At 43.9% G+C, this 27,710-nt stretch overlaps 1 protein-coding gene across 1 annotated transcript in view; it reads left to right on the top strand.

The window, feature by feature from the left end:
• The window catches only part of TNFRSF17 (TNF receptor superfamily member 17), a 185,874-nt gene extending 163,549 nt beyond the window's left edge, over positions 1 to 22,325 (top strand). Inside the window, exons 2-4 of the mRNA XM_075528020.1 lie at positions 20,030 to 20,210; positions 20,535 to 20,681; positions 22,030 to 22,325. Of these exons, the coding sequence (XP_075384135.1) occupies positions 20,030 to 20,210; positions 20,535 to 20,681; positions 22,030 to 22,325 (624 nt within the window). The remainder of the gene's footprint in view (positions 1 to 20,029; positions 20,211 to 20,534; positions 20,682 to 22,029) is intronic.
• The last annotated feature ends 5,385 nt before the right edge of the window (positions 22,326 to 27,710 follow it).

Here is a 27,710-nt window from a genome sequence, read left to right as displayed (position 1 = left end):
TACATTTGTACATGCCTAAATTTAGCTCTCTATAAATGTCCTTTGCCTGGGGTTCTTTCCTCTATTTCCTTTTACTCTCCTCTTGTCCCACCATCATGTTAGGTCTTCATTCAGATTTAGTAATTCCTCGCTGCTACGTTGCCCTTGATTAAGCCCCACTAGGCATCCTATGACCTTCTTTCCATTGATTTTAGTTCATTAGGCTCCACTCAAGTCCTCCTTCAATGCAAGAACGCTTTGTTCTATTAAACTGGCATTCCATGATGGGTTCATAAGCGAATGCGGTGAAGAAAGTTGATGGTTCCAGGCATCAAAAGATATAGCATCTGGGGTCTTAAAGGCATGAAGATAAATACGCATCCATCTAGCTCAGAAGCAAGAAAACCCACATGGAAGAAGCATACCAGCCTGTGTGATCATGAGGTGTTGATGGGATCAGGTATCAGGCATCTAAGACCCAGAACAAAACCATACCCAAGGTGAATTGGGTGTAGGGGACATGGAGTGGAGAGCCAATGTCCATCTGTGGATAATTGGACATCCCCTCATAGGTCACAGGGAAGAGATGAGCCAGTCAAGGTGCAGTATGGCACCGATGAAACACACAACTTTGCTCTAGTTCTTTGGTGCTTCCTTCACCCTACTATCATGACCTCATTTCTACCTTACAAATCAGAGCATGCACACTGCTACAGATAAGAGCCAAAAACACAGGGAATCCAGCACAGATAAACCCCTCAGGACCAACAATGAGAGCAGAGATGCCAGGAGGATTAGGGGGGGAGGGGGGAAGTGGGGTAATTGATAACAAGGATCATTATAACCTTCTCCCAGGGGGACGAATGACAGAAAAGTGGGTGAGGGGCAACGGAGGATGATGTAAGATATGGAAATCATCTATAACTTATCAAGGGTTCGTGAGGGAGGGTGGGAGGGAGAGGAAGGGGAAGTAATGGGGGATGAATCAGGGGATCAAGTGGGAAGAGAATGCTTTGAAAATGATGATGGTGGCATATGTACAAATGTGCTTGACACACTGGAAGAATGTATGGACTGTGGTAAGAGATGTAAGAGCTCCCAATAAAAGTATTTTAAAAATTATCATTATTTGTCACTATTAAATATATTAATGTCACTATTCTAGTTTTCTAAAAATATTTTGAAGTTCTACCTTTTAAAAGTTTAACCATTTTATTAACATATAATACAATCCAATGTTTAAATATATTAAAAAGAACTCTGTGATTGTTACCACAGTCAATTGTAGATCATTTTATTCATTCTTGTATCTATTATTATTAGCTCCCCATTTCCTCTCACCCTTCTGTTATAACCCTGTAGAGCTATTAATTGACTATTATTTCTATAATTTATCTACCCTGGATTTCATATAAAAAATTGTATTAAAAAAACACACCACCACGAAAACTAAAACTCAGAAAAGCCTCAATCCAAAAGAAAGCAGAAAATAATAAAAACTAGATAAAATAATAAATGATAAAGAAAAAATATTTATTAATAAAATAATCAACAGCAAATTAATAAATGATACCATTAGCAAGAAAATATTTGTGAATAATAAATGTGTACATCAATAAAAATAATTATTAATAAATTAATAATTAAATTATTGATGAAATCATGAACAATAATAAAAACTAGAACAAGCCAAAAAGGAAAGATGTTGAATTCTGACCTAATTATATCTGGAGTAATCTACTCTCCATTGCACTCTATTTGAAGACAAAATTACTCACATCCCTGGTCAATGGTCTGAGAATCCAGGTGGGAACTCTGCAAATGGATTTTGGGCTTCACTGTCATTTATAGCCTTCTGCAAATTGGGTGTTCAGATTTTGAGCACTGATACAATTCCCACCTTCAGTCTTGGATCTTATTATTTACAATCCTTCGATCATGCGGGATGATGTGCTTCTTCTCTGTGGACTTAGCTGATATCTCACTTAGATGACTATTTCTTATAAAACAAACCTTTGAGATTCAAGGCACTATTCTTTTTTTAAGTTAATTTTTAAAATTAAAGGATTATTTTATTGGGGGCTCTTACAGCTCTTATAACAATTCATACATCAATTATATCGAGCATATTTGTACATATGTTGCCATCATTATTTTCTAAACATTTACTTTCTATTTGAGCCCTTGGTATCAGCTCCTCTTTTCCCCTTCCTATCCCCATCCCACCTTTGCGACCCCTTGATAAATTATAAATTATTTTTATTTTCCTATCATACACCGACTGCTGTCTCCCTTCCTCCATGGTTTCTATTGTTCGTGCCCCTGGTGGTGTGTGTGGTTACATGTCGATCATTGCGATTGGTTTCCCCTTTCTCCCCTCCTCCCACCTTCCCCTATCCTTCAGGTATCACTACTCCCATTCCTGTTCCTGGATTCCATGTGTCGTGAGCTCTTATCGCTTATCTGTACCTGTGTACATGCTCCCGTCTGGTCCACAGTGAAAGGCAGGACTGGGGTCATGATGATGGCGGGTGAGGAAGCCTCAAGGAACCAGAAGAAAAGTGTTTGTTTCATCGGTGCTTTACTGCACCCTGGTTGACTCATCCCTTCCTTGTGACCCTTCTGTGAGGGGATGTCCCCTTGTATATAGATGAGTTTGGGGTCTCTGAGCTGGCCCCTCTGATTCTCAACAATATGTTTTTGTTTGTTTGTTTTTGGTCTTCTGATGCCTGTTACCTGATCCATTTGAAACTTGTGATCGATTGCACAGGCTGGCGTGCTTCTTTCATGTGGACTTGTTGCTTCTCTGTTAGATGACTGCTTATTGTAACTTCAAGCCTTTAAGACTCTAGACACTATGTCTTTTGATAGCTGGACACCATCAGCTTTCTTCACCACATTTGCTTATGCACGTATTTTGTCTTCAGTGATCATGTCTGGAGGTAAGCATCACAAAATGCCAGGTTGTTAGAACAAACTGTTCTTGTTATGAGGGAGTTCTTGAGCAGAGGCCCAAAGTCCATCTACTTCCTCAGTGTATTGCCATATAAATATATGTACTTAGGCCAATACCTCAATTTTATGAATTAATGTTTTTACATATGCACACACCCATGTTTGTACCTCTGTCTTCCTAGATCTTTCTTCTGTTTCTCTTTACCTTCCTCTACCTCACCATCACGCTCATTCTTCTTCTGCCTCTAATTCCTCTCAGCTAGACTCCTGTTCCTCCAACACTCCCAGGATTTCTACATCCTCCTTGTTGTTGATTTTAATTCCCTAGTTGGTCCTGTTGCTTTCTTCTCAAGCTTGCTTCCCATACCTATCATATATAGGTAGGCAAAATCAACACTAATGGAGACAAAACAAAGCACTGCATAAAAAGAAAAAAAGCACACATAACTCCAGGTCTGTCTGCTGACTTTTATGACTATCTCCCCCTGGTCCTGGGGGAATTCCAGGAACTGCCCCTCCTAGCCTCAAATCTATTTTGGGGCCTCCTCAGGGGCTTTGTTTTGCCCCCATGGCTGATCTGTTGTGGGGGTTCAGACCGACTCACTCCCCACTGTGTGTCCCCAGTATTGTCCTCTGTCACAAAAGGACATCATGTCAAGCTGTTGTTGGCCCTACAGTCCTCTCTGTGCCTTAGCAGATCAGTGAAGGGATGTCATCCTCCAGGCTTGGTGTGCCTATGTGGGGTCTAGACCAGTGGTTCTCAACCTTCCTAATGCCATGACCCTTTAATACAGTTCCTCATGTGGTGATGATGTCCCCCAACCATAACATTATTTTTGTTGTTACTTCATAACTGTAAATTTGCTACTGTTATGAACTGGGCAGCCCTGTGAAAGGGTCATTTGACTCCCAAAGGGGTCACGATCCATAGGTTGCGAACCACTGCTCTAGACCCTCCCTCTCTTTTTCCTTCTTGCTTTGCTTCCGTATGGGCATGGCATGCTGGCCCCTCCCCCAACCCTGTAGGTTTAGTGTCGTCCTCTGCGGCACATACTTCTAGGCATGGTGGGAGTGGTGGTGCCAGTTTGGCTTATTGGGGCCGGCCCTGTAGCCCACTATTTTCATGAGTTGCCTCATGTGGCTACATTGCCCTCAAGGTTTGGTGCACCGTGCTGGGGTCTGCACTCACACTCCCAATTCTGTGGATGCAAGACCAATACTCTCTCCTGGGTGGGTTAGTGCCCAAGACACTATTCTTCTGATAAGTGAACACCATTTGCCTTTTTCTCTGTGCTTTGTTGGAGCTCCCTTGTATTATGCAGACTGCCTGGTAATATCCTTACATCAGCCCGTGGAAGAGATATTCCTGTAACCCAGGGGTGTCAAACTCGATTAAAACTTGGGCCACTTGGTGCAACAGAAAGATTCACGCGGACCACATTACATTCACAAATTTTGTTAAATTTATGTTTTGGAGTGAGGATTCAGGAGTATGGACCAGATAATTAAAACACTAGATTCAGGAGTATGGACCGGATAATTAAAACACTATAAAATTGCTTTTATTTAAACATTTATTTTATTCAATGTATTTATAAAACTAAAATGATTCTTTTTTTACTTAAAACTTGCCAGCGTTTTCCTCCTATTAGTTTTCATTTACCTCTTATGTGGTGACTGGAAATATATAACAAAGTAACTAATAAGATACACAAAATGTTGGACAGCGGACAAACGTGATGCACAATCAGAATGGCTTCCCTCTAAAACTGTTACCGAGCGCTGCCGCTGGGTGTGATTCATAACAGCACAGCCCAGAGGGCTCTTTTTGACCCTTCCGCTATTGGGATCTGTTTACTTGATGTGACACTGAGAACGTCAGACACATTGCTTCCAAACGTCGCCAGAACTGAGTCAGCGCGTTGATACACGTCCACAGGCCCCCAGGACAGGCACTGGGCCACGTACATACTCGTTTTCAGTAGTTAAAGGGTCAATGAGGGAATTGTGTGTACTGTATTGCCTTGATCCCCCCTGAGCGCTATTTTCTTCATAACAATTTTTTTTCTATTTTCATTTTATTTCAGAGCACTGGGGGCCACAAAATATACCCTCGGGGGCCACATGCGGCCCACGGGCAGCCAGTTTGACACCGGTTATAACCTATTGCCATCAAGCGAATACCACTCACAGTGACGCCGTAGCACGGAGTAGAACTGCCCCGCAGGTTTCCAAGGCTAGCGTCCTGATGGATGCGCACTACCATGTCCTTGTCTCCTGGAGCAGCTGGTGCGTTCAAGCCGCAGACCTTTGCCGAGCAGCTCAGTGCTTAACCACTGCACCACCGCATTTCCTGACAACAGGCGAGGAGCTTTGCCAGGACCTGCCTCTGATAACCACCAAGCTGGAATTCAAGCTAAGACTGCCGGATTCTAACGACCATGACCTTAGCTAACCTGCAGGCCATACTGCCATCTCAATGTTATCAGTTGAGATGTTAAATAATTTGTATTTTAATTGGCATGGAGTTTAGAAAAGTAGTGATAGCATTTTCAAACTATAAAAATGCTGGACATTTAAAAAAAATCACCTGGAAGTGTTCATTTAAAATTTTATTTAAATGCTCACTTAAAATTTTATAGTAAGAAACCCTTTTTAATTATTACAATGTAACATGCTTTTGTGGAAAATTAATTACACAGGCAAAAGTTAGAATCACTTATTAAAACATACCCAAAGGTAGGCTTTATTTATTTGTTTGTTTACTTATTTATTTGTAAGGAAAGCTTTCTTAATAATCCGTTGTTGAGTCAATTCCACCTCGTGGAGCCTCAGTGTGCGTCAGAGTGTAACTGCGCCCTGGGTTTTCAATGACTGCATTTGGAAGTAGATTGTCAACCCTTTCTTCCCAGGTGTCTCTGGGAGAAAATGAATCCCCAACATTTCAGTCAGCGGCCAACCATGCTGATAGCTTGCACCTCCTGTGGACTTCCAGTTATTTTTTATACCCTGGCATACATTTGTTCATCTATTTTCACATTAAAGTTTTTATTTCATAGTGTGCAATTTTAATAGTGTGGGCAAAATGGCGAGAATAAATGGAACCCTCTTAAGCCCGCTTTTTAGTTTCAAGCATTGTTGTGATTTAGCTGCTTTGCTTCATCTTTTAATCTCCACCTTGATTTTTGCTTGGATATTTTAAAGCAAATCCCTGACAGTATAGATTTTCATCTGCAGTACATAGATCTTTAAGTTACAAACTTTTTTTTTTATGGGATCACCCCTAATAAGGGATTCCAGCGAGTCCTTGGAATCCTTTATTATCCAGCCCACATTAAAATTTCTCCGATGGTCTCAAAATGTCTTTTTAAAAATTACATGGTGTGAATCAGAGTCCAAATAAGATCTGGACTCTCACTGCCATTGATTTGACCATCACTATATTTTTAAAAGGAAGATCTATCCACATATTGTCTTTTTCACTGAAATGGTTATGTTTCCTAAAATTTCCAGGTCTTCCATGAGTTTTGGCACATGTACTCAACATGGCCGTTATAGATGCATGCTATCACCCCCACAATCAGGCTGCAAACAGCTGCATCAGCAGGCAAGGTGGTTCCATGTGTCCAAGATGTCCCCTAACTTTCGGAGTTACACTCTGCCCTGTTCTTAACCCCTGGTCACCACTGATGTGGTCTCTGTCTCGGGCAGTTCGTTCCTCTTTTCTAGGATATCATATAAAGAGAATGATATTGGAGGTAGTCTGTTGAGACTGGCTTCTTTCATTCAGTATAAAGACTTGGAGATTCATCCAAGCTGTTGTATGTAATAATGGTTTCTTCTATTGCTGGACTCTTGTTCATTATATCCATTCTGTTTATCCAGTCAACCACTGAGTGACATTTGGGCTGTTTCCAGTTATTTGTCGATTATGACTAGTGGCGCTATGACCACGTGTTTACGGATTTTTGTAGAAATGTATTCTTTCATTTCTCCTGGTTAGTGGTTCTCAACTGGGAGAGATTTTCCCCTTGGAAGGCATCTGGCCCACTCTGAAAATCCTTATGGTTGTCAAACTTAGGAAGTGCCAACCTGCAGGATAGTAATCATGCAAAACCCATTTGGGTCACCCAGGGGCCTCATTGATCTTCCACGTTTGGTGTGGCATCACTCAAGATTCTTTCTGCCTTATGTGATTTTTTAAATCCCCCAAACCAGTCTATAGGCTTTTCATTGGCTGACTTTCAGAAGTGGATCTTCAGACCTTTCTCCTAGCCCTGCTTAGTCTAGACGCTCCACTGAAGCGTGTTCAGCAGCATAGTGAGCTCCCACTGACGGATGGGTGCTGGCTGCATGTGGGCTGCGTTGGCTGGGAACTGAATTTTGCTGTCCCCCCTGGAAGGGGTAATTCTACCACTGACTCAGCATGGCTGTCACAAGCCCAATCCTTTGACACCCGAGACTCCTCTGTTGGGCAATTTGGGCTCCAGAATGCCCCATTACGCTAGCCAAACCCTCTTCTCACATTTCCAAGATGCTGCAATTAGAGGGTCATCTTGCCCTTCTCTTTCTTCTCCCTTCCCTGGTGTCAGATCCACATGGCCATCTGAGGTCTGCCCCCTTGTCCAGCTTATTTCCTTCTCTATCTTTAATTGAGGTGAAATTCATATGACAGAAAATGAGCCTTTGAAAACTAGCCATTGAACAGCATACAATTCAGTGGTAGTTCGTACATTCTCAGTGATGGGCAATGGCCCCTTCAATTAAATTCCAAAGCAATTTCCTCTCCCCAGAAGGCCTGCATTCCCATTAATAGTCATTTCTCCTCTCCTCCCTCCCTGGCCCCTGGTGACCACCACCCTGCTCTTTCGGTTTCTATGGGTTTACCTGCTCCGGATGCTTCCTAGGGAAGGGATCATACAATTTGGGCCAGCTGCATCTGCGTCTGCCTCCTTTCACTCAGCACCCTGTCCTCAAGGTTGCTCCCTTGATTATCCACAGATGTCTCTCCCAATAAGCCACTTGCTGTCCAATTCCATCTTAGATTTAGTTTAATTCTGGAGTAGTTTTAATTTAGAGTAGATTTTGAAAATGTGCTCAACAAAACCCACTCCCAGTATAGTTTGTAGGCATTAGTGATCAGTGACATTGCTTACCTACTTCACATTGTGTCAGCATTTGAGTTATTTCTGGTTTAGTTGTGTCTTTGACTTGGATTCCATCTCCATGCCCTACGACCCTCTCCTTTGTACTGTAAAGGAGACATTGCCTGTGGGCTGATAGAGTGGGTTAGGTCAGGCTGGCTACAAAAATAAACCAGTGACATTATCTATGTATAAGAAAGATATCAAGAAGCAAGGCTACATCAAGAAGATACCCAAGTCCCATCCAACTCTAGCTCATAGGTCAGATGCTAGCTGGGGCCCCTCTTTAGACTCATGTAGTTATAGGCAGATGATATTATAAGGGGAAGTTGGAAGCAGAGGCAATGCAGGCGGTGGGGGTACAATCACTTGGATCCAAGGTCAATGGAAACCTGGCAGGGCATCTGCAGCTCTCAGGGCCAGACTGCCCACATGGGGCTGTCCCTAGAGGCAGACACACAGAGTCCTAGTAAGGATGAAGGCAAAGGGCAAGAGGGCAGCAGATCCCAGTGTCTATCACTCTTAAACAAAGGGCCACATCCCTAAGGGGCTACCACTTGATTGACATGAGCTTTGCCCCTACCTCCACACGGGTATCATCAAGTTGACACATCCATACCACATATAGTTTAAGAAAGTTACTATAGCACTTAAAGGTGACAATCTTTATTCTTTGCGGTAAATGGTTATTTACCTTAAAGGTAACTAATCTAAGCATAACTCAGGACCAGGGTCTTAGTGTCTCCTCCAGTTTCAACAGTTCTTATCAGTAGAGATCCCTTAAGAATTTGAAGTTCTATTCCACATTTTCTTTCCTTTTTATTAGGATCCATCTTGTGCATTCCTGACCAGGATGTTCCATTAGTGGTATCTGGTCACAGGCGGAGGAGGCAGTGGTTCATGGAGATAATGAGTGGTGACTGCTTTTTGGAGAATTCGACTAACAGAGGAGTTCCTTCCTTTTCCAATCTTACCCTCTCTTCAGTCTTGTTAGTTGCTGTCCAGTTGGCTCTGCTTCCTGGTATAACAGATCAAAAACTGGTCAAGTCCTGCCCCATCTTTAGGTTATTGGTCTGCTTATATTGTCCTAGTTATTATGTTCTTGGGACACCTTCCAACCTAGTGGGTTCGACTGCTAGCACCATCTCAGATATTCATCTGCTGTGATCCAGAGGATTTCCACTAATTTACTTTCAGAAGTAGACTGCCAGGCCTTTATTCCCAGCCTGTCTTCATCCGGAAATTCTGTTGAAACCTGTCTACCATAGGTGACCCTGGTGGCAGGGCTTCCTGGAGGCCACATAGGACAAACTGATAGATGGGTGGTATGCTTTAACACAGCCCCTGTAATTTCCCCCTTCAAATTCTGTTGAAACCTGTCTACCATAGGTGACCCTGGTGGCAGGGCTTCCTGGAGGCCACATAGGACAAACTGATAGATGGGTGGTATGCTTTAACACAGCCCCTGTAATTTCCTCCTTCATAATGCTCTCACCATTGTACGTATGTTATTTGTTAATTTGTTGTCAATTTGAGAGGAGTCAGAGTGAAGGGTTGGAGCCTGTGAGTCAGGTGGTAGCGTGATGAACTCGTTTAGAGGCACAATGGAGATAAAGAGCTCTCTTGAGGCAGGACACAGGTTCACTCCCTGCGAGACATTGAAACTGATAAGACACATGGAGCTATGCTAGTGCCTGGAGCCGGGGGAGCCACGTGGAGACCCTGCCAGTGCTGAGATGCCTAAATGCCACTGGATCCACAACATTTCCCAACGACGGACCTGTGATCTTCCTGCATTCAGCATCATTGCATGTGTTTCATGAGTCTGATGAGGACTTTATAGATTGGTATTGGACATACGGGCTAAAAGCAGACTTATGGACTTGATCTGGACTGGGCTCAGATGTTTTCTTAATGTACAATTACTTCTTATATAAAGCTCTTTTTTTTCTTTAAAAATAAAACATTTTATTGTGTGCTCTTACAACATTCCATGCATTAATTGTATCAAGTATATTAGTACATATGTCATCATCATTATTTTCTAGACATTTATTTTCTATTGAGCCCTTGATATCAGCTCTTCTCCGCACCTCCCAACGCTTGTGGCCCCTTGATCAACTATAAATTATTACTTTATTTTTTTTAAAGATCTTTTTATTGTGGGCTTTTACAGTTCTTTTTTTAAACATTTTATTACGGGTTCATACAACTCTTATCACAATCCATACATACATTAATTGTGTAAAGCACATCTATACATTCTTTGCCCTCATCATTTTCAAAGCATTTGCTCTCCACTTAAGCCCTTTGCATCAGGTCCTCTTTTTTCCCCCTTCCTCCCCGCTCCCCCTTCCTTCATGAGCCCTTGGTAATTTATAAATTATTTTGTCATATCTTGCCCTGTCTGACGTCTCCCTTCACCCCCTTTTCCATTGTCCGTCCCCCAGGGGGGAGGTCACTCATAGATCCTTCTAATTGGTTCCCTCTTTCCAACCCACTCTCCCTCTACCCTCCCAGTATCGCCACTCACACCCCTGGTCCTGAAGGTATAATCCACCCTGGATTCTCTGTGCCTCCAGCTCCTATCTGCACCAGTGTACATACTCTGCTCTATCCAAACTTGCAAGGTAGAATTCGGATCATGATAGTTTGGGGAGGGGGGAAGCATTTAAGAACTGGAGGAAAGCTGTATTCTTCATCGGTGCCACATCGCACCCTGACTGACTCATTTCCTCCCCTAGACCCCTCTGCAAGGGGATCTCCAGTGGCTGACAAATGGGCTTTGGGTCTCCACTCTGCACTCCCCCCTTCATTCACTATGGTAAGATTTTTTTTTTGTTCTGATGATGCCTTATACCTGATCCCTTCAGCACCTCGTGATTATACAGGCTGGTGTGCTTCTTCTATGTGGGCTTTGTTGCTTCTGAACTAGATGGCCGCTTGTTTACCTTTAAGGCTTTGAGACTCCAGATGCTATCTCTTTTGATAGCCGGGCACCATCAGCTTTCTTCGCCACATTTACTTATGCACCCATTTGTCTTTAGCGATCGTATCCTGGAGGTGTGCACCCAATGATATGATTTTTTGTTCTTTGATGGCTGCAAACTGATCCCTTCAGAATCACGTGATCACACAGGCTGGTGTGTTCTTCCATGTGGGCTTTGTTGCTTCTGAGCTAGATGGCCGCTTGTTCACCTTCAAGCCTTTAAGATCCCAGACGCTGTATCTTTTGATAGCCAGGCACCATCAGCTTTCTTCACTACATTTGCTTGTTCACCTGCTTTGTCTTCAGTGGTTGTGTCGTGATGGTGAGCATCAATAGGATGCCAATTTAACAGAAGAAAGTATTCTTACATTGAGGGAGTACTTGAGTAGAGGCCCAATGTCCTTCCGCCACCTCAATACTAAACCTATAAATATAGGCACATAGATTTATTTCCCCAACCTCATATATATATTTGCATATGTACATGTCTTTGTCTAGACTTCCATAAATGCCCTTTGCCTCCCAGCTCTTTCCTCTATTTCCCTTGACTTTCCTCTTGTCCCACTATTATGCTCCGTCTCCACCTGGGTTTCAGCTATACCTCTTAGTTACATTACCCTTGATCATGCCCTACCATGCCTGCCACACCCACCTCACCACCAATTTGCATCACTTGTTGTTCCCTTGTCCCTGGGCTTGTTAACACCATTCCCTTTCCCACCACCTCCCCCTGTCCCATGTCCCCCCGGAACTGTAAGTCCCGTTGTTTTATCTCCAGATAGTTCATCCAGCCTATCTTATTTAGACAGACCTGCGGAGATATTAACATGCACAAAAACAAGACAGAGCAAAACCAAGCAACAATACAGAACAAAACAACAACAAACCACTGACAAAGAACAAAACAAAACTCAACAAGAAAAAAAAGCTTGTAGTTAGTTCAAGGGTCGTTTGTTGGCCTTTAGGAGTGTTTTCCAGTCCAGTCTGTTGGGGCACCATGCTCTGACCCCAAAGTTCACTTTCAGCATTTCCTGGGGACATTGCCACTCCATTCCCTTGCTGTTCCGCTGCACTCCCCCAGTGCTTTGCCCCGATGTGGTGGGATCAGGTCGGGTGCAATTCGCACACTGTGTCTCCAGTATTGTCCCCTGCAGGGCCATGGGTCAGTGAGGGATGTCATGTCTCATAGTGGGGCTGGTCATGTGGTCCTCTTTGTGGACTGGCTGCTCTAATTGGGGTCATTGACCTCAGGGCCTGGTGGGGCAGGATGTGTTCCACTCTCTCCTACTCCCCCTTCATGTGCTCCCGTGTACTGGGATCAGATATGTCCCTCTCCCGGAGCTGCAGATTCAATGCTGTCTTTGAAATAAATTCTTCTGGGAGGAGGGACAGGCATCCACTTAGTATTTGGTACTGGGGTTGGCCTCCCAGATCTCTCCACTGGTTCCCTACTCCACACCGGAATGTTGCATTCATACCTCGAGGCACTGGGTTGAAGTCTGGTCCCTCTTTCCCTGTGGAGATATAAACAATACCCTCCCCTTGGGTTGGTTAGCGCCCCATGCCCCAGCTCCCCTTTTCTTCCTTATATTGCTCCTTTTTTTCCCCACCTCCTCCCCAGTTGTCTACCATGTGCATCCCTGCATTTGATCTGGTCTGTACCATACTACATGGTCCTCACCCCAAGAATGTTTGTATACAGTAGTTTTTTTCCTATGCCCCTTTTGGATTTTTTTTAATGCTTATCTCGGCGGGCTCATGTTGTACTTGTCCTTTTGTGCCTGACTTACTTCATTTAGCATGATTAGCTCCAGTTCTTCTCATGCCGCTAGTTGATGGAAATTTGATTGATCGACAGGTGATGGAAATTTGGGTTGCTTCCAACTCCTTACAATTGTGAACTGTGCTGCAATGAACATTGGAGCACAGATGTCTGGTTTTGGTTTGTTTCTTGCCTCTTCTGGATATATGCCCAGTAGTGGGATTGCTGGGTCATATGGTAACTCGATTTCCATATGTTTTAGATATCGCCAGATCGATTTCCATAGTAGTTGTACATACTTACAAGTCCACCAGCAGTGAGAGTTCCTGTCTCCCCACAGCCCTTCCAATACTTGTTGCTTTCTGATTTTTTTAATTGGGCTACCTTTGAGGGTGTTAGGTGGTGCCTCATTGTTGTTTTAATTCACATTTCTCTTATGGCTAAAGATTGGGGACATTTTCTCATATGTTTGTTGGCCATTCGGATTTCTGCCCCTGTGGAACTTCTGTTCAAGTCCTTTGCCCACCTCTCAAATGGGCAGTTAGATTTTTTTCTTTTTGGAAGCTAGCAGAGTATTGTAGATTTTAGTAATAAGGCCTTTGTCTGATGTGTCATTGCTAAAGATGTTTTCCCAGTCCGTGGACTCTCCTATTACTCTCTTGGTGAATTCTTTTGATGTATACAGGTGTTTTATCTTCAGTATATCCCATTTGTCAATTTGTGCCTCCTCTGTGTTTGTGTCCTTCCCTATTTCTGATAGCCTATGTATTCCCTGTGCCAAAGTTCTCAAGTTGGTCCCAATTCCCTCATTGATGGCCCTAATAATTTGGGGTTTAACTTCAAGGTCTGTGATCCACCTTGAGTTTATTCTTGTGCATGGAGTGAGATAAGGGTCTTGCTTCATTTTTCTGCCGGTAAATATCCATTTTTTCCAGCACCACTTGTTAAAGAGGACATCTGCTTCCCATTTGATCTTTTTGGGGCCCTTATCAAAGATCAGTTGTCTGTATGCTGATGATTTTATTTCTGGGTTTTCAGTTCTTTTCCATTGGTCTGAGTATCTGTCATTGTACCAATACCATGTGGTTTTGACCACTGTGGTTGTATAGTATGTGCCAAAGTCAGGTAAAGCAAGCCCTCCCACGGTGTCCTTCTTCTGGGATAAAGCTCTTTCTTATACACATATGGGTGTCTATGAATTTGTTTCTCTGGTCTACCCAGACTCACACAATGCCATTAAAGCTGATGCGTTCACGGCTGACCCTGGCTGGCATAGTGCCTTACAACCCACATCCAACCCCCTGCTGTGGAGTTGCCTTACAGCCAGCCCGAGGACAGAGAGCTGCTCCATCGGGTTTCTGAGGCTGCAACTCTTTGTGGACGCAGGCAGACTCACCTTTCTCTTGTTGAGTGACTGGTGGGATTAGACCACAATCTTTCCCTAAGCAGCTTGATGCTTAGCTCACTGTGCCACCAAGGCTCCTTAGTCTATGCTTCTTACTCTCGTGCTATCATCCAGCCAATTCTGACTCATTTTGACGGATTAGAACTGCCCCCTGTGCATTTCTGAGCCTGTGACTCTTGGCGGGTATGGGGAACGTCAGCTCTCTCCCAGTCTATGCCTCTCCACAAACCAAACTTACTGCCTTCGTTCCAGTCTATGCCTCTCCAAAAAACAAATTTATTGCCATCGAGTTGATGTCGACCCACAGCGGCCCTGAAGAACAGTGTAGAACTTCCCCTGTGGGTTTTCAAGGCTGTATCTCTTTACGGTAGTAGAAAACTCCATCTTTCTACCTCAGAGTGGCTGGTTTATAACAGTTGGCCTTGTGGTTAACAGCGCAACACGTAATCAGTATGCCACCCAAACTAGGCACGTGACAAGTGAGTGTTGAATGGAAAGGGTTTTCTCTGCCTTTAGAAGCACAGGTACCATTCTTAGCATGCTCTCTATCTTACCCAAACCCTGTACCAGCCAGTCAATCCTCAGGTGGAATATGACCCAATAGCGGCTTTCCAAGGCTGTGAATCTTGACTGGAGCAAGTAGCCTCAACTTTCTCCCTCAAAGCAGCTGAGGTGTGTGAACCACTGATCTATGGTTAGCCATCTGACGCTTACCTGTGCCACACTAGGACTCCTGAACCTTGTGGTCGCTGGTGCTTACAGTGGAGACGGAGGTGTGGAGGTCAAGGTTGATTTGTGGTTACCAGGGGCAGGATGGGAAGGGGGAGTCATCTTTGAAGAAACAAGGAGGTTCTTTTTGTGGTGATGGAGATGTTGGCAATGATTATGGGCAACGGTTTTATAACATGCTTAATGTAATTGAGATCATTAAATCATACACCTGGGGGGAAAAAGGTGGGGTTGGGGGGAATGCCAAATGTTGTATAATATCCAAGGGGGGCTTCAAAACTTCAAGGGAAAATTCTATTATTTTTTCATTCCATTTTCCTATTAATTTTTTATGCACCTCATATTTTTATAACAATAAAATATGAATAGAACACATGCGCAAAGAAGAGACAAAAAGTGCCATAGGGAGAAGACACTGACTTAAATTAAAAAAAAACATGCAGGGGCCCCTTACAACTATGAATAGTTAGGAGGTCTTGGAAGTCAGAGCGGAGCCACTTTGAAGAGTTCTGAAGAGCTGACAGCACTTGGCACTTCGGAGATGCTAAGAGAAAGCAGCACTGAGGAGCCCAGCTTCAAAGGAAATTGTCCTGGAAAGCTGCAAGATGGCCTGGAGAATTTGGCCCCCAAATTGAGTTAGCCTTTTCATGCCCACAAGCAAACAGGAGTTCTGAGGTGTGCACTAGAGGCGAGGGGCAGAGGGGGAGGAAGAACATGTTGGCAGTGGCCTAGGGTGCTGCAGGGCATGCTGGGCATGGCTACTGAGCCTGGCTTCCTTCACCAGACCTTGGCTCCGAGCTGTCTCCTCTCCAAACACAAGGCCAGCTCCCCTCAGGCTCTGTTCCAGCTGAAGGAGAAACGAGGCCTTGTTTGCAGTGTCTGGGTACACCAGAGGAACGGGAGTCTGGCATCCTGCTTGTTGTTCCTTTGGGCCCTGGTTCGTTTTGTGTTCCCTTGTGGCTCCTTTCCCTGTGGACTGCTGCGTACTAGAAATGGCTTGCTCGGTAATATTTTGTTATCCCCGGGGAAGTTTTCAGGACCAGCACTTGTCTGTCCGTTTGTCGTGTGGGGGTGACTTGCGGGTTCCTGTGGTGTGGGAAGCTAGGTCACTGGTATTTCAAATAGCAGCAGGGTCCCCATGATGGACAGGTTTTAGTGGGGCGTCCAGACTCAGGTCAACTGTGAAGAAAGGCCTTTTGAAAGCAGCCAAGGACATCTTACGGACCACAGGGAAGACGTCTGACTCTCACGTTCAGAGGGATCAGTTGTCAGAGAAAGACGTGTGTAACAGAGCGGGCTAACGGACGAAAGAGACCCTTGGTGAGCTCAATTGGCACCATAGCCCTACCAACGGACTTCGAATACACTGGCAACCGTGCCGACAGCAGAGAACTGGGCACTGCTTTGTTCTGTTGGACAGAAGGCTGCCATGAGTAGGGGTGACTGGATAGCATCCATCTGTTCTTTTTATCTTTCCCTCCTTCCTTTCTTCCTTTCTCTTTGGAGAAATGCCTATTCAATTTCACTGTTCATGTTTGAAAAATGGATTACCTTTTGGTTGTTGGGTTGTAGGAGTTCTTTATACATATATTCGGAATATGAAGACCTTATTAGATTTTCTACCAATCCCTAGGTTGTCTCGACTTTCTTGATAATGCCTTTTGATGCATAGAAGTTTTTAATTTAGAAGTTTGATGTATCTGTGTTTTAAGCCTTGAATGTTTGGACTTTTGTGGGGTAGCCTCTCCCCTCACCATGCCCGTATTGAATGCCTAATGTCTGTCTGCCTTTGGTTTGGGCATAACTTTGGTTTATGTGGGGACATCACAGAGTGCTGCTCTCCTCTGCTATGAGTTGGTGTCAACTCTAGGGCAACTGGTGTTGGTTTTGTAGACCTTACGCAATCGTGGGAGGAGCTCGGGAGGTGAAGACCAAAGGAGTCACTAACCAGTTCATCTGAGAAGCCAGGAATGCCAAGCTGCCAAGATGGGCTGGTCTGGGCTGGGAAGGGCATGTGTGTCACGGAGCTGCCTAGGGAAGCTACTGCTTCTGTGTAACTCCTCCTACATAGCCAAGCATCAGCAGGGTCAGCAGTCAGGAAGAAGAGTTGGATGCCGGGCATTTCTGTGACTGTCCAGCTCTGTATCTGACAATGATGCCCTTCAGAGAACAGCCGTGCCTCCTTCACCTGCCTTCCAAATCTCACGCATGCTTTTTCTTTTGGTCATTCCTGTCCTGAAACCTCACAGTGAAGCACATTCTGGAAACGCAGTTCCCAGGGAAGCCTAGTGGGCACAGCCCAGTTCAGAGGTTGTCATTCTAGTGAGTCCAGAGAAGCCAAGGACTAGATCGACAGTCAAAGGCCTAACTGTCTCTCTTCGAGGGAAAGAGCTACTCCAGCCTGAAGTAGAAATGGTCTACTATTGGTTGGAGGTAAGCACGGAAAGTCCAACGGTTGTGCTGTCAAACCTTGTCTACAGTTTAGTAATTTTGAAAAAAAGAATCTTCCAGTTGAGTGGACTTTTCCTTGCAGAGTGTGTTACCAATGGCTTTGGAAATCTGAGGCCATGCACGGCGCTGGGCTTCTGTAAACTGTGGGTGAGAGCCAAGGGCTCTAGGCCGGCTGGGGAATGGACCCCAATGACAGAGGGAAATCATTCTGGTTGCCTCCTGAACATCTTTTTATGTGGGTCTCACTCAGTATGGCCAAAATAAATTCAAGTGATTCCATTTATATGAAACAGACAAACAGAACAGATACATGTTGTTACTTGCTGCCGAGTCAATTCTGACTGCTGGTGAGTCCATGGATGTCAGAGTGGAACTGTACAGGGTGGAAAGCCACAGGCCTCTCTGGTAGGGATTCGGCAAGGGCAATGTAACTGAGAGAAATTACTGAAACCTAATGAAGGCCGAGCATGATAGTGGGACAAGAGGAAAGTAAAAGGAATAGAGGAAGGAACTAGGAGGCAAAGGGCATTTATAGAGGTCTAAATACAGGCATATATATATTTATATAGGATGGTGCGGCAATAGATCTATGTGCATATTATTTATAATTTAGTATTAAGGTCACAGATGGACATTGGACCTCCACTCAAGTACTCCCTCAATGCAAGAACACTTTGTTCTATTAAATTGGCATTCCAGGATGCACACCTTCCCGACACGATCGCTGAAGACAAATGTGTGCATAAGCAAATGTGGTGAAGAAAGCTGATGGTGCCCGACTATCAAAAGATATAGCGTCTGAAGTCTTAAAGGCTTGAAGATAAACAAACAAACAGCCATCTAGCTCAGAAGCAATAAAGACCAAATGGAAGAAGCACAGCAACCTGTGTGATCACAAGGTGTGGAAGGGATGAGGTATCAGGAATTAAAAAACAAAAAAATCATATCATTGTGAATGAGAGGGAGTGCAGAGTAGGGACCCAAAGCCCATCTGTAGGCAACTGGACACCCCCTTACAGAAGGGTCTCAGGGAGGAGACCAGCCAGTCAGGGTGCAGGGTAGCACCAATAAAACATACAACTTTCCTCTAGTTCCTAAAAGCTTCTCCCCCCACCCCCACTATCATGATCCCAAATTTACCTTACAAATCCAGCGAGCCCAGAGGATGCACACTGGTACAGATAGGAATTGGAAACACAGGGAATCCAGGACAGATGATCCCTTCAGGACCAGTGGTGACAGTGGCGATGCCGGGAGAATGGAGGGAAGGTGGGTACAAAGGGGGAACCGATTATAAGGATCTACGTATAACCTCCTCCCTGAGGGACCGAAAACAGAAAAGTAGGTGAAGGGAGACATCGGACAGTGTAAGATATGACAAAATAATAATAATTAATAAATTATCAAGGGTTCATGAGGGAGAGGGGAAGGAGGGGGAAATGAGGAGCTGATATCAAGGACTCAAGTAGAAATGAAGTGTTTTTAGAATGATGATGGCAACAAATGTGCTTGACACAATGGATGGATGTATGGATTGTGAAAAGGGTTGTACGAGCCCCCAATAAAATGATTAAAAAAAGAAAGGAAAGCCACAGGCCTCTCAAGGCTACTTTCTAGATCCTTGAGAAGTAGAGCTTCCGAGTGCCTCGGGGTGGGTTTGAACTGCTAACCTTCCTGGTAGCCGCTGAACATTTAAGTGCTTAAGCTTGTTTGCCCCACCCAAACTAAATTCATTGCCACCAAGTCAACCTAAATCCACTGCCACCAAGTCAATGCATCTGGACTCCAGAGGACAGAGTAGATCAAACAAAGTGTATCTACTGAAATGTTAACCACCCTCTGTGGCATTCCAAAAAAATGATAATAGTCTCTGCTGGGTGGTAGGGTGATGAATCATTTTCTATCAGCTTATCCATGTTTTAAGTTTTCTGTTCTCTCCACCCCTTGCCAAGTTAGCTCTGTCTTTAGATTTTACCATTTCCGCAAGTTCATTTGCAATTTTCCCTAAGTTCAGAACTCCTGGGTCATTTTTAATAGCTCCTTCACTCTCTCACATTTTATCAAGACTTTTAAGATTTAGGATTTTATCCTGGTCTTAGACTTGTGTCAGTTTAACTATAATGTGTCTACGCTCAGATCTCTGAGTTTTTCTGACTTGGAGTTTTTGGATGCAGGGATGAATGTTCTTCATCATTGATGGTTATCTGAGTGTGGTTCTCAATAGCTCTTAAGGTTCCTAAGGGCGATGGCTCTAGCCTTAACCCTCTCTCTTGGGCCTAGCACCCCTCCCATCACAGGTGTCCCAGGATGGGTGTTGAACCTCCTACTCCAGGCGTGTCTACATCTTGCAACTGTCACCTGCATGTGACATTTCCTCTATAAATAAGCAGTTTCTGTTTCAGGTGTAGTTTGCCCTGAATATTGACGGCCTACTTCCTATCTCCCCCAAGCTACAAACTTAGAAACTTGAATTCTAGCTGGTATTCAAATCCTTAGCCACAGTGCAAGGTGACCACCCCCAAAACGAACCAAGGGTGGCTGCGTGGAGTTCTGTTTTTACTTCTTTGGCATTCTGGCTGCCGGGGCATCATTTGCTACGGAATTCTTGATGACAGTTATACTTGTTCGGGGCTGTTCTTTCTGCGGTTCCCTTGTTTCTTTTTGCAACCAAGTTCCAAATGGCTCAACAGTGCTTCCAAGGTCAATATTTTGATGGTTTGCTTCATTCCTGCAAACCTTGTCACCTACGATGTTCCAATACCCCTCCTCGAACCTGTCAGCGCTACTGCAATGCAAGTAAGTAATGTTTCTGGAACAATCTTTCATGGACGTGAGATGTCTTTCTCTCGTTTACCTTCCTTTCTCTTTTCGCCTCCCTCCCTCCCTCCCTTCTCTAGTGACTGTTGTAATTAATCAAATGTGAGAGGGAAGATGATGAGATGGTTGTTTCAGAATCAAAAAGCAAAAGGAGAGAGGGCAGTGATTAGTAATTATTCAGACCCAAACTCACTTTTTTATTCAGCACTATTAGCAAAATCAATGCTCATCAACTCTCCTAATTAAGTGCTCTTCAGAATTTGAAAGTCAATGCTGATGCCATCTGATGTTGTTTCCATGAAGGTCTGACTAATTCCACCAAGGGACCCAGTGTGATTCTCTGGGCCTGTCTAGGCCTGTGCCTGATGGTGTCTTTGGCCATGTTCGTGCTGATGTTCTTGCTCAAAAAGATGGGTGCTGAACTACTGAAGGACAAATTCAAGCACACAGGTGGGTTTAATGATGAATCATTGAAGCCTCTTTCCAAGCGGTGGCCCTTGCGAGTCCCAGTTATCTTCAATGTTGTCTATTGCTATTGCCCTTGGAGTCCTTTAAAGGGTGAGAGAGGCCAGCTTGTTTAAGGAGCTTCCCTAAGCCTGAAGTGAACTGTCTTCACTCTGGAGTTGGCCCTCTCTTACAGGCTTCCTGCAATGGCAGCCTTCTCCCACAATTTTTCCTTTGGTAACTACTCTACCGAAGAACCCAGTTTCCTCGGAAAGACCCATCTCTGACTAAAAGTCAGGACATGGATGAGACAGCAGGCTGTCAGACTCAGTCTGGAACAGTGAATTTCCCAAGATGCCACGGTTCTAATACAAATCTCTTTGGTGAACAGAGATGTGCTATGAAGGAACGACCATTTGTTCCTTGATGAGTGACGTCACCCTCTCAAAAATAACGGTCTTGAGGAAGCAGTAGAGACCCAGGCCCAGAGAAGTGGGTGCTCCACTGATGGGCTTCTTAAGGGCAGGATCTTCCAGCAGCCTGTGGTCTGACTGGAAGCACTAAGCCGCAGTGGCCTCGCTCCCCAGGTAGAAGGAGTACAGCATACACCTCAGTTGCTTTCTGACTCCCCCGGAGAAGGGAGATGGCTATTCTGCAGGCACCTCGGTTACTTCTCTCTTTGCCTGGGGTCTGTCAGAGGGGTGGGAAGAGACTTTAAGTGTGCTGGTGAGGATGTTGAGAAGGCAGTAAACTTGAGGGACTCCTTTTTATGTGAGCACAGAGACATGCTATTATTTATTTCATTTGCTGCACAATGCTCTGGAAGAGAGCCATCTATACTTCTGTTGCCCACAGGCTGATCTTGAGGGCTGAGACATATGGTAATTCTTGTCACTCTCCAGAGTGACACGAAAGTGGCACAAAAGCTCAAAATGCTTTCAAAGGCTAAGTTGGTAACAACCCCAGCAACCAGTGGGGTGAGATATGTCACCGCTAGATTCACCTCTCTCTTCCCAAGGGGGCAGGGTGGAGCTGCACCACACTTTGCCTGCAGCTCTGGGCTTCAGCAGCTTGATCCCCTGCAGGGATTCAAGCGCCTTTGAAGTGAGAGCACAGTCATCCAGATTGGCAGGTAGGCACTTTCGATTTTCAAAAGTGGGAAAACATTCGAACTCACACTTAAAAAAGCAAAGGCGCTGTACGTCCCTATCCATGTATGCTTTCAACCCAACGGTGGCCTGTGAGTACGAGGCCATCTGTCTCTGTGCTTCCGAGTCCTGACGTGTACTGCGAAGGCTGCTGTGACCACACCCCTAGGACGTGTACGTTAATGTTTCTCTTTTTGCATAACCAGGACCAGCTCTCCAGGATGTGGCTACTGTGGACCTGGACGGCAGCAAGACTGGTGTTGAAATTGCCCTTCCGAGCGGCCTGGGCTACACTGTAGAAGAATGCACCTGTGAAGACTGCGTCAAGAGCAGACCAAAGGCCGATTCTGACCACTTGTTGCCCCTCCCAGCTATGGAGGAAGGCACGGCTATTCTTGTCACCACAAAAACCGGTGACCACACCAACAGCCTGCCAGATGCAGCCGGTGCCAACAGCCCCCCGCCCCCCGCCCCCATTGCCATAGTCACCTCTGACTCCTAGGGACCCTAAGAGGGCCAGAGTAGAAGTGTGCTTGTAGGGTCTCCAATGGCTGTGACCTTTCAAACTGCTGGGCTTTCCCCCGCTTGAGACATGCCTGGGTGGGTACCAATCTCCAATCTTGAGGTTAACCAACCAGGGACTCTGAGGTGGGATTGGGTGGGTGGATGTGGAGGGCAATCATAGGGGTCTGACGTTCTTTTTCTCTCTGACTTTCTACTAGATAGTGAACATTTTGACTGCCATAGAGATACTTTAAGAAGCCCTGGTGGTGAAATTAAAGTGCTCCACTGCTAACCAGAGTGTCGGTGGCTTAAATCCCCCAGTGGCTCTGGATGGGAACGAGCTGGGTGTCTGCTTCCATGAAGATGGACAGCCTTGGAAGCCCTGGGAGGCCGGGTGATTCTACTCTGTCCTTTAGGGTAACATGAGTCAGCTGGACTCGATAGCAGTGGGTTTTGAGATATTTTGAAAGTCTTTTGCCAAATGGAAAAGCCGAAGCAGCATATTGCTTTAGGATAGCTCTAGTTACCACTTGCTCACAAGGCTTTTTAGTCACTGATTCTGGAAACTCATTGTGTTAGATTGCTCTGCCTTGTTGGGAATTTTGTACGGACAAGTTCTTTGTTTCATGATTAAATTCTTGACTTGTTAAAAAAAATCGCTGCAGTGTGTAGATCTGAGTCACCCCTGCCTGTGGGTAGGTCACTTCCCTCCTGTCCATGCATGTGTTCATTTCAGGGCAAATCGATGTGTAATTGAAAACTGGGATAAAAGTATACCAGGTACCCTTTTCAGACCCAAAGCTAATGTGTCCTGACATTACAGTCCCTGGAGGTGGACATCATGCTTAGCAAGCAGCTCAATGAAAAAGAGAAGACCCTCAATTGACACAGGAGCTGCGACAATGGGCTCAAATATAACAAAGATGGTAAGAATGCTTCAGTCCGGGCAGTGTTTTGTTCTGCTGGACTTGAACCAACAGGCTAGCACTGAGCAGCAGCAACAACATTCATGTAGCCTTATTAATGTGCCGGACACTGTTGTTTTTAGATTTTTGTTGTGCTTTAGGTGAAAGTTTACAGAACAAATTAACTTCCCATTCAATATTTTGTCCATGATTCCATGACTTGGTTGCATTTCTCATTGTGTGTCAGCACTCTCCCCCTTTTCTGCCCTGGGTTCCTTATTTCCTGGTGTCTGGACTTTCTGCTCCTTGCTGCCTTCTCATTTTTGCTTTGGATCTCGCATGATAAATGGTTCTAAAGAACTCTCTGTGTTATTGTATGGCCCTCTCTATTGTTTCACTGAAAGGTGGTCTCTGGGGATGGCTTCAGTTCCATGTCAGAAGGGTATCTTAGGGCCAAAGTCTTGAAGATTTCACCAGTTTCTGTCAGCTATAAGTCTACTTGTGTGTGTGTGTGTGTGTGTGTGTGAATTTGATTACTTGGTCTATGTTTTTCTCCTATGCTTGCTAGGACCCTTGGCTATGATCCCAGCCAGGGAGGTCAGCGGTGGTAGCTGAGTACCATCTAGTTCTTCTGGTCTTGGGGTCATGTATACTTGGTTCCTCTGGTCTTCTCGTCCTTTGGACTAATTGTTCCTTTGACTCTTTGGCGTTCTTGTTACTCCTTTGCTCTGGGCAGGAAGAGACCAATACTTGTATCTTAGATGGCTGCTTGTAAAGCTTTACCACTCCACACACCATTCTCCAAAGCAGGATGCAGAACATGGTCTCTACTAACTATGCTGTATCAATTGATGTAGATGTGCACTGAGTCTATGGTCTGTTGCCTTCAGACTTAGGCACATTGTTGTGAGGTGTCTGGTTCTGCCTGAGAAGTTTCCATGACGCTGTCCTTGTGTGCTCTAATGTCTGTATTGAGATATATGTAGCACCTATAATTATGTATGTGGAAATACCCACAACCAAATGTGTATCTGCAGGTGGGTGTGTACCTGTACACCCTTCCACAGCTTTTTAGTAAACCAATCTACCTATGAATCCATTTGTAAAATAGTTTAATACATTGTTGCAAGATTATCTATTTTGCAGGAACTGTTCTAAGTAAAAAAAGAAATAACCAGCCAAATTTACTGCCATAAAATTTATTCTGACTCACAGTGACTCTATAGTTGGGCTTTATTCTTGTCTGCGTCTCACTGTGTTCCTTTGCCTTGGTCACATTGTGCTGACTTTTCTCATATTGTGTATTGCCTTTCCCTTCACTGTTGCGAACCATGTGTTCTCTATCTAGTTAGTAATTTTTTCTCCTTCCCAATTCCATTCTTGATAATCATCTAAGAATTTTTACAATCTTGTGTAAATATTTGAAAAAATAGTGGATGATTTGTAAATCTTTTAAAAAATAGTGGTTTATATTATTTGTCCTTTTGTGCTTGACTTATTCCATTCAGCACAATGTCCTTCAAATTCATCTATGCTGTGCAATGTTTCTTGGATTCATCACTATTCTTTATTGCTGCATAGTATACCATGGTGGTATGTTCCACAGTTTGTTCATCCGGGCCTCTGTGATGGAGACTTAAGGTGCTGCATTGACTAGCAGTGTGAGTGGGTCTGTTCATGCCGTGGTTCTCAGAGTATACACTTAGGAATGAGATTGCTGGATCATATGGTATTTCTGTGTTTAGCTTTTCAAGAAGTGCCACATAGTGGTTCCCATAGTGGTTGTAGGGTTTTACAATTCCCACCAGCAGTGTAGGGGGATTCCAATCTTCCTATAATTTGGCCAAATATTTGCTAACTTTTGGATCACTGAGTTGGAAGTGACTTGATGGGAGGGAGTTTGGTTCGGTTTTGGAGCATTGTTCCTATTTTTCTTCCATAATCTTTATAGTTTTACATTTATGTATCTGACTCATTTTGAGTTAGTTTTTGCATACGGTGTGAGGTATGGGTCTGGTTTCACTTTTCTACAGATAGACATCCAATTTTCCAGCATCATTTGTTAAAGAGACTATCTCTCCCCATTTAATGGATACATAGATTTACTTCTAGATTCTCAATTCTGGTCCATTTGTCTATGTACCTGTTATTGTACCAATACCAGGCTGTTCTGACCACTATAGTTGGTTCTAAGACCAGGTAGTGTGAGGCCTCCTACTTTGTTCTTCGTCAGTAGTGTATTACTTATCTGGGCCTCTTTTCTTTTCATATAAAGTTAAATAATGTTGTTGGAGTTTGTATCAAAATTACATTTTACATATAGATTGCTGAGATAGTTTATTGTGTCAGCCTGGCCGATAAACACGTAGGATTAATTGAAGGGCGGAGAGATAAATAGCTCAGTGAGCCTTGCCTTTCTTGTCTCTCCCTCTTTGATCATCAGACCAGTGTGCTGCTGCCTTGCTTGTTCTGTGCCTCAATTTATAGGCTACACTACCTGTGGGACGCCTGGCCTATGAACTGTGTGGCTGTAAGTTGAGGTTCCTAAGACCACACGATTGGAATGTATATCTCTGGAGCTGGGGACTGACAGTTGGTGACCTGGCTGATGGTTGGTGACCTGCCTTGCTGTTTGCTGCCTGTGCTGATATAGCCTAGCTCTCTTTACAGAGGACTGACTGGCGGCCCTCAAGACTTAAAGGACTGCCAGTGTCTCACAACTCTCTCATGGGAGTGAGTTGCACTGAGCCATTTGTATTGCTTTATAATTTAACTGTTCGTTTCTTGCATTATATATCTATCTATCTGTATATAATTGAACAGTTCATTTCTTGTGTTATAGATCTTTACAAAAAAATATATAAAATTACTAGCAATCTTGTTTGTCTCTCTAGAGAACCCTGTCTGACACAATTGCTTTGGGTAGTATTGCTAGTTTCACAATGTTAAGTCTACCTATCCATGAACAGGGTTTTTTGTTTGTTTATATATAGATTTTTTTTTTGGTCTTTTGCAGTAGTTTGCTTTTTTTTTAAAAAATGGTTTTATGAGGACATAATCCAAACATCATATAATTCAATAGTTAAGTTATATAAAGAAGTGTATAATCACTACCACAATCAGTTTTAAAGCATTTTCTCCCTTCTTGTTATTGGCTCTCTATTACACTATCCCAACCTCCCCTGCTTTACTGCCCAGGAACTCTTAACCTCATTATTCACCCTTCCTGGTTTTCCTTACATAAGGCTTTTACATCCCTGGTTAGATTTATTCCTAAATACCCTGTCTTTTGTGGGGGAGATATTGTAAAAGGTATTTTGTCCCTGATTTCCTTTTAAAAGTTCTCTTTCTTGATGTATGATTTTTGTATGTTGATCCTAGCTCCTGCAAGTTTGCTGAATCCTTCAATTAGTTCCAGTAGCTTTCTTATGGAATGTTTGCAATTTTCTATGTATAGGATCAGAACTACTGTGAATATGGTAAATTTTCTTACCAATTTAAGGGCATTTATGTCTGTTTTCTGTTCTCAAGGGAAATGATTTAAGTTTCTCTTCATTGAGAATAATGTTGGCTATTGCTTTGTATAAATATACTTTTTAGTATAAGGTATTTCCCTTCTATTCAAAAATTTTTTGAAAGTATTTTTTATCATTAAAGTGAGTTATATTTTATCAAATACCTTTTCTGCATCAACTGAAATGATCATGGGACCCTTTTATTTGGTTTTATATATGTGGTAGTTTACATTTATTGCTTTTCTAAAGTTGAACCATTCTCACTTAAAAAATTATTTTATTACAACTCTTACCACCATCCATCCATTGTATGTCAAACACATTTGCACATTTGTTGTCTCATCATTCTCAAAACATTTGCTTTCTATTTGAGCCCTTGGTATCAGCTCATTTTTCCTCCTCCCTCCCTGTCCCCCCTCCCTCATGAACCCATGATAATTTATAAATTATTATTTTTTCATGTATTACACTGTCCAACATCTCCCTTCACCCACTTTTCTGTTGTCCCACCCCCAGGGAAGGGGGTTATATGTAGATCCTTGTAATTGGTTCCCCCTTTCTACCCCACCTTCCCTCTATCCTCCCAGTACTGTCACTCTGATCACAGGTTCTGAAGGGTTCATCTGTCCTGGATTCCCTGTGTTTCCAGTTCCTATCTGTACCAGTGTACACCCTCTGGTCTAGCCAGGCTTGTAAGGTAGAATTGGGATCATGATAGTGGGGGGAGGAAGCATTTAAGAACTAGAGGAAAGTTTTATATTTTATTGTTGCTACACTGCACCCTGACTGGTTTGTCTCCTCCCATGCAACCCTTCTGTAAGGGGATGGCCAGCTGCCTACAGATGGCTTTGGGTCTCCACTCTGCACTCCCCTCATTCACAATGATATGATTTTTTGTTCTTTGATGCCTGATACCTCCCTCTTCCCTTCGACACCTTGTGATCACACAGGCTGGTGTGTTTC

Source organism: Tenrec ecaudatus, chromosome 12 (genome assembly GCF_050624435.1).
Source record: "Tenrec ecaudatus isolate mTenEca1 chromosome 12, mTenEca1.hap1, whole genome shotgun sequence".
Classification (NCBI taxonomy): Eukaryota; Metazoa; Chordata; class Mammalia; order Afrosoricida; family Tenrecidae; genus Tenrec; species Tenrec ecaudatus.
Note: the sequence above shows the minus strand (reverse complement) of the source record. Positions and strands in the feature narration are given on the sequence as shown.